Source organism: Rana temporaria, chromosome 1 (genome assembly GCF_905171775.1).
Source record: "Rana temporaria chromosome 1, aRanTem1.1, whole genome shotgun sequence".
NCBI classification, from domain to species: Eukaryota; Metazoa; Chordata; class Amphibia; order Anura; family Ranidae; genus Rana; species Rana temporaria.
This window is the reverse complement of record NC_053489.1, coordinates 151,502,336-151,517,607: the sequence shown is the minus strand read 5'-3', so window position 1 is coordinate 151,517,607 and position 15,272 is coordinate 151,502,336. Positions and strand designations below refer to the sequence as shown.

The 15,272-nt window shown below is 41.1% G+C and overlaps 1 protein-coding gene across 5 annotated transcripts in view; it reads right to left on the bottom strand.

Annotated features, from left to right (window-relative positions):
* Positions 1–15,272, bottom strand: part of LOC120932100 (synuclein alpha interacting protein) — a 336,823-nt gene that overhangs the window by 96,155 nt on the left and 225,396 nt on the right. For all 5 annotated transcript variants that reach the window (XM_040344238.1, XM_040344252.1, XM_040344261.1 and 2 more), the window contains one exon: positions 7,404–8,224. In XM_040344238.1, coding sequence (XP_040200172.1) covers positions 7,404–8,224 — 821 coding nt within the window. The remainder of the gene's footprint in view (positions 1–7,403; positions 8,225–15,272) is intronic.

Sequence of the window (15,272 nt, the reverse complement as noted above, 5' to 3'; positions counted from 1 at the left end):
GTGCACTGTCCATGGTACTGATGGCAATGCAGAGGTTAAAGTAGCCCTATCATTGTATTTGCAAATGCACAAATTATCAGGAAATAAAATATAGTTCCCTGTGCACTTAAAACCATTACCCAATCAGAATCTCTGAAGGTGGTAATTGAGGAATATTTAGCCCTGCCTATTTCCTGACCTGGTAAAAAATCAGGATCCTGGGGTGGGGCAACAGCTAAATGAAGAAAATAAATGTTTCCCATTTCAAAAATATGTGTACTCTGATACAAATGAAAACTCAGATTAGGTAGACATCACCCACGGATCCTAAAAGAATTGAGCTCTGTAATTTCAAAGCCATTGTATCTAATATTTAGGGACTTATTAATGACAGGAATAGTACCACTGGATTGGCGCAGAGCCAATGTAGTGCCCATATTTAAAAAGGGAACAAAGTCTTTGCCAAGTAACTATAGACCTGTTAGTTTAACTTCTTTAGTTGGGAAGATACTGGAACGTTTAATAAAAGACCACATGGATGAGTTCTTGATGGAAAAAAACTATATAAGCAACAGAGAGCATGAATTCATGAAAGACAGAAGTTGTCAGACAAACCTGATTTCCTTTCATGAAGAGGTAAGTAAAACCCTGGACAGAGGCGTGGCTGTGGACGTGATATATTTGGATTTTGCAAAAGCGTTCGACACAGTTCTGCACACACGGCTCATGTGTAAGGTAAGGTCTACAGGATTGGATATATCAGTCTGTAAATGGATAGAAAACTGGCTGAAAGACAGAATTCAGAGAGTCGTGGTTAATGATTCTTACTCTGAATGGTCAAAGGTTATCAGTGGTGTACCCCAAGGTTCAGTGTTGGGACCCTTACTTTTTAATATCTTTTTAAATGATATTGGGTCTGAGATCAAAAGTAACATTTCTGTCTTTGCAGATGACACCAAGCTATGCAGTGGAATAACGTCCTTACAGGATGTCTCCAATTTACAAGCCGACCTCAATGCACTGTGTAATTGGGCGACTAAGTGGCAGATGAGGTTTAATGTTGATAAATGTAAAGTTATGCACTTGGGGGCCAAGAATATGCATGCATCATACATACTAGGGAGAGTACAACTGGGGGGATCCGTAGTGGAGAAGGATCTGGGGGTTTTGGTAGATCATAAGCTCAATAATGGCATGCAATGCCAAGCTGCGGTTTCCAAAGCGAGCAAAGTCCTTTCTTGTATTAAGAGAGGTATGGACTCCAGAGACAGAGATATCATTTTGCCCCTGTACAAATCATTAGTAAGACCTCATCTGGAATATGCAGTTCAGTTTTGGGCCCCAGTTCTCAAAAACGATATCAGGGAACTGGAGAAAGTGCAGAGAAGGGCAACCAAACTAATAAGAGGAATGGAGGAGCTTAGCTATGAGAAAAGATTAGAAGAACTAAATGTATTCACTCTTGAGAAGAGGAGAATAAGGGGGGATATGATCAACATGTACAAATATATAAGGGGTCCATATAGTGAACGTGGTGTTGAGTTATTCACTTTACGGTCAACACCGAGGACAAGGGGGCACTCTTTACATCTAAAGGAAAAGAGATTTCATCTCCAAATACGGAAAGGTTTCTTCACAGTAAGAGCTGTGAAAATGTGGAACAGACTCCCTCCAGACGTGGTTCTGGCCAGCTCAGTAGATTGCTTTAAGAAAGGCCTGGATTCTTTCCTAAATGTACAGAATATAACTGAGTACTAAGATTTGAAGGTAAAGTTGATCCAGGGAAAATCCGATTGCCTCTCGGGGGATCAGGAGGGATTTTTTTCCCCTGCTGTAGCAAATTGGATCATGCTCTGCTGTTTTTTTTTGCCTTCCTCTGGATCAACTGTGGGTATGGAGTTGGGTGTATGGGATTGTATTGTGTTTTTTATTTTGTTTGTTTATTTTTTTTTTGTGGTTGAACTGGATGGACTTGTGTCTTTTTTCAACCTGACTAACTATGTAACTAACTATGTGACATAGGGAGGTGTGGTATCATAACAGGAAGACATCTACGCTGTATAACTTTATACCTTTTGCCAAAGTGAAAAAGCTTTCTCAATAAGGTCTTTAAATTTGACACCATTCAGGGGGAGGGAGAGGGGGAGCAGATACCTGTCTAATCCAGCTATTTGCTCCCCTTTCTTTTTTTTCCCCAAAAAAGTGCGCTTATAAGACCGCTGCACAAATACGGTGTGACAAAAAGTATTGCAGTGACCGCCATTTTATTCTCTAGGGCAGTGGTCTCCAAACTGCGGCCCCGAGGGCCAGATGCGGCCCTTTTCTTGCCTTTATCCGGCCCTTGGGGCAGTATCCCTCCCACTGATACGAGACACTATTCTGACACCGACAGTGGAGCACCATTTCTCCCACTGAGACCACTAATGGGGCACTATTCCTCCCTATGATTTGAACGATGGGGCACTATTTCTCCCCCTAATACCATATGTTAAGTCCCACTGATGCCAGGAAAATTTCCACCCCCGCTTGCCAAAGTCCGGCCCTCCAAGAGTCTGAAGAACAATAAACCGGCCCTTTGTTTATAATGTTTGGAGACCCCTGCTCTAGGGTGTTAAAACCGCCAAACATTATATATATATATATATATATATATATATATATATATATATATATATATATATATATATATATATATATTTTTTTTTTTTTTCTAGCAAAAAAAAATGTTTTTAACTTGTAAACACCAAATCTCAGAAAGAGGCTCGGTCCTTAAGTGGTTAAAAAAAAAAAGTTAAACTTACCTGCTCTGGTTTTGCACAGAGCGACCCCAATACTCTTCTTTTTGGGTCCCCCGCTGGCAGTCCTGGCTCCTCCACGCATCCAAGTGCCCCCAATAGCAAGCCTCTTGCTCGCTCCCCAGCTGCGCTCCTGTGAATGGACATTATCCATTCACACACAGAGCGTAGCTTGGCCTCATCCCCTGCTCTTTCCTTATTGGATCACTGGTTGTGATTGAAAGAAGCAGGAGCCAATGGCTCCCACTGCTGTGTGAACCAATGAGGAAAGAGAGACTCAGGAGAGCCGCTGCTCTCATCTCATGGATCGAGATGGGGCTCAGGTAAATATAAGAGGAGCTGGGGGGGGGGGGGGGGCTGCACCCAGAATGCATTAGGGTAAAAAACCTTCTGCCTTTAGAACCACTTTAAGCTTAAATCTGCAGAATTGATTTTGCATATCCATGCATGTCTATAGGAATGTAAAACTCTCTTGAAGCAGATGAAACGAAGCAGATGAAATGCAGGTCAAATGCACCTTTTAATGAATTCTGAAGGATCCCAGAAGTATCTCATACTGATGTCAAACTAATGCCACTGACACAAGGCTGAAACCTGCATACCCAGGCCCTTATGCCTTGTAAACACGATCAGATTTTCCGTCGGGATAAACTCAGATGGATTTTTCTGACGGAATTCCGTTCAAGCTGTCTTGCATACACACTTTCACACCATATTCCGACCGTCAAGAACGCAGTAACGTACAACACTACGACAAGCCGAGAAAAAATAAGTTCAATGCTTCCGAGCATGCATTGACTAGATTCTGAGCAAGTGTGTTTTTTTCTCCATCGGAGTTCCCTACAGATGAACGGAATTTCTGATAGAAATGTTTTCATGTTCTCTTTCTAAATTCCGACAGAAAAAAGTCAGATGGGGCACACACACATGGTCGGAATATCCAATGAAAATATTCCGTCTGACTTTTTCCATCGGAAATTCCTATCATGTGTACAAGGCATTATACTCCACAAGAGACTATATTGACAAACCAAAACAAAATAGGGGTTACGCTTCCAAAATATCCAGTAGGTCCCATTGTGCACACTAAACTCCAAACTAAAACTGTGTTTATGCAGGTGAAGTTTTCTTTATATTCTTTCCCATCAGTTAAAAGAATGTGTTCGTAGCGGATCATTTTTTGGCCAACGTAAAATTCATTCTGCAAAAGGATTTCGCAACTTTCTACTGAGCATAAGAAACATACATTGACTTATAGTCAGCAACTCTACTATAAATACCTCACTGGTACTCGAAACGTTCGGTTTTACTGGATTTAAACAAATGTAAGATATTCCTGTAAAATAATCATCCAAGAAATGTTTCCCTGTAGGAAAACAGCATGTTACCATATGTTTCAACCCAAAACAGAGTATAAGCCAGAATATAAGCAATAATAAACTAGACAAAACACTTATCAATGTTTTAATTACTGCAATCCAATTGGCAACAAGTATACTCTGCATGTTAAAAATCCTAGCCCTCCTTTAATTGTGATAAATTGCTGGAGAGTCAAAGTCCGCACATTGCAGACTACACAATTGTTCCCAGTGCCTTTTATAGCTGGCACAGCTAAAATTAATAAAACATGTATATCCCTAGAAAATTACAAAGAAAACACTTATCGCTCATGTGAACAAAATCTAATTACACACGCTTTGTCGTCCTGTTCTTTCTCTGAATCTCTATTGGATTAACTTCTTCAGTGCTGACCAAAAGATGCATTCCCAATACTGTTACTTGTAGTTCTGCATGTATGAAGGTGCCACATGCTGCTGAATAGTGATGGACTGAACACCCCTCAGTTTCGGTTCGCACCAGAACTCCCGAACATGGAAAAATTTCGGATCCGAACTGCGAACCCTATTAAAGTCTATGGCCTTGTACACACGACCGAGAATCTTGTCAAGCTTTCCTTGCATACACACTGTCAAGACAAAATCTTGTCGTTCTCAAACGTGGTGACGTACAACACGTACGACGGCACTATAAAGGGGATGTTCGATTCTACTGGCGCCACCCTTGGGGCTGCTTTTGCTAATCTCATGTTATGTGCTATCTCCATTACAAATACTACTTTTACCGAAGGTGCGCTCCCGTCTCATACTTTATTCTGAGCATGCGCAGGTTTCTAAGCATACACACAAACGTGTTTCTCGTTGTAAACCAGCCCGACGAGAAACACAACGAGGAAACGGAGACTCCCGACGAGAAAAAAGAGAGCATGTTCTCTTTTTTTCTCATCGAGATCCACAACAGTTTTCTCGACGAAAAACATACACACGACCGTTTTTCTCTGCAAAAATGCTCTGATGGATTTTGCCCAGGAAAACGGTCGTGTGCCTAAGGGACCTGAACTTGAAAAAAATAAAAAGTCCCCATTTTGAAGGCTTATTTGCAAGTTATTGGCCATCAAAAGGGTATGGGGCCCAGGTACTGTCCTGGGGGACATGTATCAATGCAAAAATGTTTCTTACAAAAGATCGTTTTTAAAGGAGCAATGATTTTAATGATGCATAAAGTGAATCAAAACAAATGAAAAATTCCTTTAAAAAAAAAAGTTTTGTTATATCTTAACCACTTGCTTACTGGGCACATATACCCCCTTCCTGCCCAGGCGAAATTTCAGCTTCCGGCACTGCGTCGCTTTAACTGACAATTGCGCGGTCATGCGACGTGGCTCCCAAACAAAATTGACATCCTTTTTTCCTCACAAATAGAGCTTTCTTTTAGTGGTATTTGATCACCTCTGCGTTTTTAATTTTTTGTGCTATAAACAAAAAAGTGTGACAATTTTGAAAAAAACACAATATTCTTTACTTTTTGCTATAATAAATATCCCAATTTTTTTCTCAGTTTGGGCCGATATGTATTTTTCTACATATTTTTGGTAAAAAAAATCGCAATAAGCGTATACTGACTGGTTTGCGCAAAAGTTATAGCGCCTACAAAGTAGGGGACATAATTATGATTTTTTTTTAATAGGAATGGCGGCGATCTGCGATTTTTATTGGGACTGCGACATTATGGCGGACACATCGGACACTTTTGACACATTATGCACTGATTACTGTATAAATGTGACTGGCAGGGAAGGGGTTAACACTAGAGGGCGAGGAAGGGGTTAAATGTGTTCCCTACTAGTGATTCTAACTGTGGGGGAAGGGGACTGACTGGGGGAGGTGACCGATCTGTGTCCCCATGTACAAGATCCACGGTCCTGCTCAGTTACTGGGCAATCGCTGGCGTGTGTGTCCCAGTAACGGGGCGGGTGTGTGCGCGCGCCCCCTAGTGGCTCTGCAAGACGAGAACGTCATATGACGTCCTCCCAGAACAACAGAGCAATCGTGCTGCCGTCAATTGACAGCGGCCGGTAGTAGAGTGGTTAAGATCATTGTTACAGACTATTGTTCCTTAGGCAGGCCATAGACGGTGCAAATTTAAATTTTCACGATTCCCCCATTAACACAGACAGAAGGCAATCCCTCCTGCTGAACCGGCCGAGATTCGAACAGTCTATGGTCAGCCTAAAGGGTTAATCATTTTTTATTAACCAATAGTTGATTTGGGTACATTCAAATTGCTAGAGAAAAAAAGGCCCATTTATTTCATGCATATCATAGCAATACAATTCAAAGTACAGGAATCCAGAGTAGTAAATGAAAAACCCCTTCCACTGATCTGATGCCAGCAAACTGATACCCAGCTGGTCAGTATGGATAACTGTCCATGACACATGTGCTATTCCTTTGCACCTCTTATAGAATGAGTCTGTACAGCGAGCCCTGTACTGACTGTAATAATAAATGTACATCACAGACTCACACACTGTTCTGAAGAAAGGCAGCAATCCAGCAGAACTAACCTGATTTTGTAATGGATGATCTAATCTTGCTCCTATTAAATTGCATTTTTAATGTTCTTGTTACTGTGGTAACACGCACTTGTGGAATCTAAATCGCCAAAGTTGTTGCTAATGAAATACTTTGCATGGGTCGTGGGACATTTTAGGCCTTCTATTCCTGCTCCTGTCTGTGAATGGTAGCTACAAAGAGCTGGCACAGAGACCTTGTGAATACTAATGAAAGGACAACAGGCGGCGCGGTGTTCCCACGCTGAGCCAATGAAAGGGAGCTTCGATTGGGATGAAAACAAGCTGAAGAGCTGACAAACTGCAGCACTTCATGGAAATAAATGGATCCTCAATGTTGCAGAATGTGTTACTCCTTGGAATGATTAACGTTGGTAAATAAGCGGGAACATATGCACCAAATTTTATAACAAAAGACGTTTTAACAGGACTTTCTATACTGAATTATATATAGCTTAAAATAAAATTGAGCTGACTTCAAAGGAAACACTAGGTACTTGCTGAAGACAAGCATTCATACGTCATGTCATTCATACAGGATTACACATGATAGGTGATTTTCAATGTTCCAGTCTACATAAATCAGGCTGACATAATAAACTGTTACTGTGAATGAACAGTCACCATTGCCAACTGTACAGCCTTGCCCTAAAAAAAAAAGCAGCTTGTTGATAACATAAAAGGAAAGTTAGATTATAGTCATTAGTCTATGAACTTACCAATAGAGATATTTGCCCTTCTTTAACAATATTTAAAATGCTCTTGATTTTCTTCATGTCTTCTCCTTCAGTGTAGTTCCAGTTCACATTGCCGTTTATGCCATCTAGTTGTGTTTCTGGTGCTGGCAGGTTGAATGGCCGTAGCTGGCAGTTAGGCATGCTTTTTTCGAGCTTCTGTGCATGAGAATCAGACAGACCCCTATTGAGGAAGCCCTTGTTATAGCAATCAGGTTCGTGGACTGAGGCGCACTGAATGCCAGATGGGGAATGCTCTAATCCTCCAGATGAATGCCTGCTTGGATCGAGGACAGCGGGCTGAGCTGAGTTTTTAACAGGAGACAATACACAGTACTGAGTGGCATTGGGTGGCAGGTTCTCCAGGTGCCCCATGGGGCCAGTTTTTCCTTTAGATATTGGGTGTATGCTGGAAGTCCTTTTCTCTGAGGCTACCTTGGTAAAAAGAGTCAAAGGCTGGTTGGATTTGATGTAAGGCACATCCAAAATCTCATCCATGTCAAGGTCATAGTGTTCAAGCTCCCCAAGTAAAACACTTGGCTCAAGGCTCCTACATTTAAACCCACTATCCTCACCGGGACCTCCATCTTTCCCAGCAGTCTTCCCAGGCTCTCCATTCTTTTCGTTTTCTTCTTTTTCCTCTTTTTGATCATCACTTTCATTTAGTTTTGGACTCTCAGGTTGATGCTTCAGTGGGGAGACCCTCTTAACAGGCCGAAATTTGCTGTAGATATCTGCAATACCTGTTGGCTTTTGTGTGTTTCCGATAAGAGTGGACACTCCACAGTTCCAGTTTGCGCTGGAAACTAGAAAATCAGCAGAACAGACATCAGTTAGTTGGTATGATTAAAAAGGACAAATACCACATACAAAATCTGTGACATGCCTAAGGCCTCATGCACACTGGACGTTTTTTGACGTTTTTACAGCAGCTGTTTTTGGCAATAGATGTTTTTTTTTACAGTCATTAAACTCTCCATCATGTTATCCTATGTGTCCATGCACACATAGGCTGTTATCAGCAGTTTTGGGCAGTGGCCTTTTTGAGCAGTAAAAAAAACTAAAACTAGTGGGTTCTGAGAGACTTTTTCAGCTGTAAAGCTCTAACGCTGAAAAACGTCGACAAACGCTCAAAAACATCGCTCACCAGTGTTTTTTAAAGTTTTTGATCCAGTGTGCATGAGGCCTTATAATTGCTTAGAACATTGACTCCTATTTGCATATACTGAATTAAAGTCTTATCAACATACTTATTTCAGGTCATAAGGGTTAACTTACTAAATGATTAGAGATTTTCCACTATTCACTGAGTTCTGTAAATATGATAAAGCTGTTCATTTTAATCAACTAATAATATGCAAAAATTTAATTTTTAATTTCCCCCCACATGATTGGGTATTAAAAGTGAACACAGGTTCACATAACTTACTACCTTTCCCTTCGCTAAGTGAACAGAATCTATTCCTTTAGTAAATCAACATTACTGACTCAAAGTCTTGAAGCCACTGGGTTAACATGGCATTTGGGTAATTAGCATTTTGATGAGTGGTCAGCAGTGGCTGCCTTTACAATTCTCTCATGACAGGTTTCCTTTAAAGGGGTTCTGGAAATAAAATCCATCACATTGCTAAGCAGAAATATACTTTATGGTTTACTTTTCAGTTTGTAAGCAAAAACACAACCATATGATCCTCTTTGTTTATAAATGAACATGAATGAATAATTTAAAGTGGTATTAAAGCTTTGCTTTTTTAAATAACAAACATGTGTATGTGCAGTGGTTTTGCACAGAGCAGCTCCAAAACTCTTAATTTTGGGTCCCTCATGCCCTTGGGGCACTGCTTGCCCTGGGGGCACCACCACTACGTGCTCGCTCCATAAGACACATAAGCCGGCTTGCAGCTTGCCCCCTGCTTTCTCCTCATTGGCTCACTGACTGTGATTGACAGCAGTGGGAGCCAATGGGCTCCCATTGTTGTCTCAGCCAATATGGAGGGAGAGTCCCAGGACAGCCGAGGCTATTGTGAACATGGCTGGATTGGAGGGAGCTCAGGTAAGAATGGGGAGGGTGCTACACAGAGAAGGTTATTTACCTTCATGCATTTTATGCATGAAGGTAAAAAACCTTCAGCCTTTAGAATCATTATAACCACTTGAAGACCAGCTCTTTTTCTGACACTTTTTCACATGTAAAACCCTTTTTTCTTTTTGCTAGAAAATTTCCTAAAACCCCCAAACAATATATATATATTTTTAAAGCAGAGGCTCTAGAGAATAAAATGGTGGATGTTGCAATTTTTTATGTCACATGGTATTTGTGCAGTGGTTTTTCAAACTCAATAAAAAAAAAAATATATATATATATATATATATATATATATATATATATATATATATAATAGCCAATTGTATGGTAAAATATAAAAAATGATGGTATGCCAAGTCAATAGATATCAAACATGTCAGGCTTTATAATCTAAAAAAAAAAATCACGAACTCATTTTTACCAGCCGCGATTGTTTATATCTGCGGCCCAGGCGTGACATCATAACGTCACGCCCGGGCCTCTGAAGGTCATAGAGATGACTGTTGATCAAATGGTCACTGGAAATCTCTATGGTCGTCATCCAGCAGCGGCCAATTCTTTCTCCGGGTCCCGGATTGCACGTGAGAGCACGGAGAAGCACCGGATGGTGGCGGGAGGGTGGATGTCACCTCTTGTAGCCTGTAAGAACGATCAAGCAGTGGAACTGCCGCTATGATCATTCTTAAGGTGCACAGTTCCAGCTGAAAACGAGGATATCTGAATGATGCCTGTAGCTGCAGGCATCATTCAGATATTCCCACTGAAACTCAAGGATGTCATATGGGCTGGAAGTGGTTTTTAAACAATCTTTTCCTAATCTCATTATATTTATTTTTTTATTTTTACACTGTACCTTTAATTTTTTTATCACTTTTATTGTTATCACAAGGAATGATCTGTTGCTTTATATCAAATCAGAACGACTCCATTCACACCTATGCGATTTGAATCGCTTATGGAATAGCCGTGATTCTGCCCGCTATTCCAAACTGCGGCAAAATGCGGGATGTGTTTGCAATGGCATTACTTCATAATGGCACCCTAAACATGGTGCGATTTTGTCACGATTGTTGTACAATAAATACCACCACAATCTCGGCAAATTACAACGCGCAATGCTTGTCACCCAAAAAGGAGCAGGAGCGTCTTTTGGGCGACAGGGTCGCACGTTGCGATTAGACACTATTGTAGCGCGATTTATTGCCACGATTGCAGCTGCAGGCATCATCCCTGTATAACCACTGAAAATACTGTGACATATGAATACGGCAGGTGGTTAATTTTTTTTTGCAATATCTTAAAGGGGTTTCCTCCAGAATTATATCATTCTGACATATGTAAATGTGATGCTATGAACATGGCTAAAGATCGTAAATCAATCAATCATCTACTTTACAGGTACCAGTATATATGCTCATCAGGATCATGCGATTGTTTCAACGGGGGCTCCCTGATAATATGATTGATTGATTGATTTTAATTTTCTTTACAGCGCCACATACACCCAAGTGGGTGTGCCTAAGCGCTGGAAGGAGATCCGCTGATCTATTCTGAACCAAAAAGCAATCTAAAGAAAGAAAAAAAGAGACTACGTAGACGAACCGGTGGCTTGTGTACATAGATAAGAGGAAAAGCCATGTATAGCATATAAACAATACAAGACAAACAGGAACAGAAGGAGGGGGAACAAGGAGGTTTAGGGTGAGGAAGACAGAGGGCGGGGAGGGGAAGAGGACCAAGGTAGTTTGATTAGGGGTGGTCAAAATCAACTTGCCTCAAAGAGGAAAGTTTTCAGGGCCATTCTGAAGGTGATAAGAGCGGTAGTCTGTCTCAGAGGCAACGGTAGAAGGTTCCAAAGTGTGGCAGCTCTGGCTCTGAAGGAGCGGCCACCGATCGAAGTCAGCCTTACTAAAGGGTTGGCAGCAAAGTCCAGGTCGGCCAATCTCAAGGCCCTGGGGGGGTGGTAATGTATGGCCATGTTATTAATGAACAATGGGCCTTGTTGTTTGTAGGCCCTGAACATAATGCACAAAGCCTTGAATTCGATCCTCTTTGCGCATGGGAAAGAGGATCGAACCTTCTCAAACAACATTTTGTTACTGATAATTTAGAGGTCCTCCAGTCAGTGCCCTAAAAAAGATATGGAAGTGGAGCGTATTTTGAATGGGGTGGAAATTGATCGATGCTTATATTGCTATTCCTTGCCCATGGCTGTACTGGGACACAGAGAGAGAGAGAATCTATATGAAGAGCGGGGGAAGGAAAGACCAGGAGAGTGCCGAGAAAGCTTATGTCACAGCTGTGTGTGGCCCCCGTCCTTTTGGATGGTATGATGAGCTTCTCAGTGTGACTCCCGAGGAGTATATCTGTATTCAGTCATGCTGAAGTTAACTAGCCAGGGAGAGGAGGTGAGGGCTGCAGGGAGGGAGAGGAGGTGAACGCTGCGGGAAGGGAGAGACAGAGGAGTGGAGAGGGCGGCGGTCCGCTGTCACTGAAGCCAGCCCACTGAGCCATCGGCCCACCGGGAAACTCCCGGTAGTCCCGATGGCCAGTCCATCCCTGTCCTTGCCTCATTAAACATGTTTATTCCCCCCTTAGCTGTTCACTGCAACTTACAGAGATTCATTTTATTATTGCAGCATTTGCCTTTGGGATATTTCTGAACTCCACAAACTATCTGGTTCATTTACTGATACAGTAAGTGGCAATGTCAGAAGTCCCGAAGGCCAATGTCTGTTTTGGGTAGAAGTCCTTAAAAAGATGGTTTGAAAGCATCTGACTGTGACATTTTGTCATAGCCAATAAATATGCTATAGGCACAAGTGTTAATAGGCACACCATTGTATTCTGCAATAGTAAGTCAAATTACTTGCGTTGTTTACAATAAGAAAAGCTAAATATTGCTGACCATGTGCTTTTTAAATGAGATCTTCTACAGCGAATGCTTGCTGGACAAGTTTTAGTCTTAGAAGAAAGAAATATATGAAAATTAGCTGTTCCCTTTTAAGGAGTTCTGGAATGAAAATCCAAAACATTGCTAGGTTATTATAAAGTGACTCATTCGTTGGTTTAGAAACCAAAAACATAAGACACAATCAATGACCATGACTGTTTAATTCTTTATGTACCGACTTTAGAAGTATATTTTTTATATAAATATCGATACCAATCCAGAAGCAGATATTTATTTAGTAAAATGGTTTACATCTGGAAGTATAAAAGGGACTGGCTGGAAAAAGCCTAATGGACACTCTAGAAAATGTACAATCATTTTTTTTTTATCTACAGATATCCAACATACAGTAGAATATAGGGTTTTAATCCATACCTCATTGTACTAGTGGTCAGTGTAAATGTCCCTCTAACACTGGTGGTCGGTGTAAATACCCCTGTTACTTTGGTGGTCAGTGTACATCTTCCCATTACGATGGTGGTGAGTGTAGAATTCTCCACTATATCGGTGGGTAGTGTACATACCCTCATTGATGGTCAGGGTATATTGGTGGTTAGAGTAGAACTCCCCCTCCCCTCCCTTACATTTGTGGTCAATGCAGAATCACCCTTACATTGGTGCTCAATGTACAATTCCCCATTATGCTGGTGATCAGTGCAGAATCTTCCATTACATTGGTGGTAATTAAAAATGCCATGCTACATTGGTGGCCTGTGTAGCATTTCTCATACTAACCACTAATATAACTGGGGGGATTTTCAGAATTTACCATTTGTAAAAGAAATACGGTAACTGGATTTGTTCATGTTCATCAGGGCTTACCCTACTGACCACTGAAGTCAGGACACTCTTCTTTCACCAGATATTCCTCGCACTGACCACCAACCCTAGTATTTTTTTCTGATCACTAAAACAAGGGCATTTTTTCTGCCAGAAACCACTAATATTTTCTCAGAGACCAATGACACCAGGGCATTTTTTCCCCCATTGATGCCAAAGCATTGTTTCTCTCACTGACCACTATGTTTTAGGGTTCCTTCCTTCCACCGATACCAATGACTAGAGATGTAAGTGCATACTCCTGACCACTGCACTTTTTTGCACTATGATTTACATTGCATAGTCCTGTCCGCTACACTTTATATTCTGTTTAGAACATTACATAGGCTCAATACGAAATGTTGTGTGTTACATGGTGAGACTCTAGCTCAAAGCACAGTAATTAGTAGTATACAGTTAAAATGTTAATTAAGCTCAGACTGTACTTTAACCCACACCCAATATTTGCAAATTATAACCACAGCCTTTTTTTTTTTTTTTGCTTTAGCACGCTGCCTGTGCTGCATCCTCTTAATAATCTCCAGGCTTTTCTCCTTCCCAATTTCTGATGTTGGGCGGTATGCCATTAAAACATTCAATTTATCATTTAGTCCTTTTCACTTTTTCTCTCACTTACTGGTTGTATTTTATTGTAAAGCAAGGCAGATTACTTGTGAGTATTGTTAACTTTTGCCTATTGTTAATACTGTAAATATATTGATTATTTTTAGTTTTTCATTGGAATGTCTGCAAAATTTCAGGTTGTCAGTAAAATGTGCTCGGTCAGTAAATTTTGTCAATTTTTTCGGGAAAAAAAATGGGGGAGGTTGGCAACAGGAACACAGGAATTCAAATTATAAGATGATACCATGTGATAGAAATTCTAATTTACTCTTCAGCAGATACTATTTATTTTCTAAATCAATGTTTTCATATGGTGTGCCTGCTTTTAAAGAATATGTAAACCCAACATTTCATATTCCTGATATGTGACTGCTGTACCATATACTTGTATGAGAAAGTAACCTGTGTCTTTGTATTTCTTCCTTTGTGTGCAATACCCAGTGTTCCTGCCAGTCCCTCTGCTTTCCTATTAAAAACGGAGCAAACTAGGCATGAGAGCACAGTGTGGTCAGTTTTTTTTTAGCTGTGACTAGAACTCAGCCCGCTCTCCTCCAATGATCATACTTGTGCTGACACGCTCACTCCCATTGCACAGCCATTAACTAGGAAGATCCATGTGCTGCTGTTTCTCCTCCCCCAGCTCTCTGAGCTCCTTATATAGCTGAGAACAGAGGGTATTTGATTTAAAAAAAGGGGAAATAAAGGGTAGTTATAATTTTATATACACACACAGCATATATTCAAAATGTTTTGCCTTTTATTTTGGTTTTAAACCGAACGGGTTGTTTTGCAAGGTAAGGGTATATATATATATATATATATATATATATATATATATATATATATATTTAATCATACTTACCTAGGCCGGCTGAGAACTGAGCAATCAAACACTTCTAATCGCTCAGTTCTCAGTGCTCCCTGAGCAGAGAGCCATGACTGTCAGTCACCAGCTCTCTGATATGTCGCCCCCCCGTGCACTCACTGGAGTGTTGGGCTGTGGAGGGGACGGGATCAGCTGCCTCAGGCTTCGTACACACGACCAAGTTTCTCGGCAAAAAACAGCAAGAAACTTGCTGGGAGATATTTTTTTCCCGAGGAAACCGGTCGTGTGTACATTTTCGTCGAGGAAACTGTCGAGAAACTCGACGAGCCAAAAAGAGAGCAAGTTCTCTATTTCCTTGACGGGAATGGAGAAACTTGCCTTGTCGAGATCCTCGACAGCCTGACCATGAACTCGACGAGGAAAACTATGTGTTTCGCCCGTCGAGTTCCTCGGTCGTGTGTACGAGGCTTCAGGCTCTCAGCGGCTTGCTGAAAGGCTGAGCTGGTTTCTGGTTCAGGTATGTGGCAGATCACAACCTTATGGTCA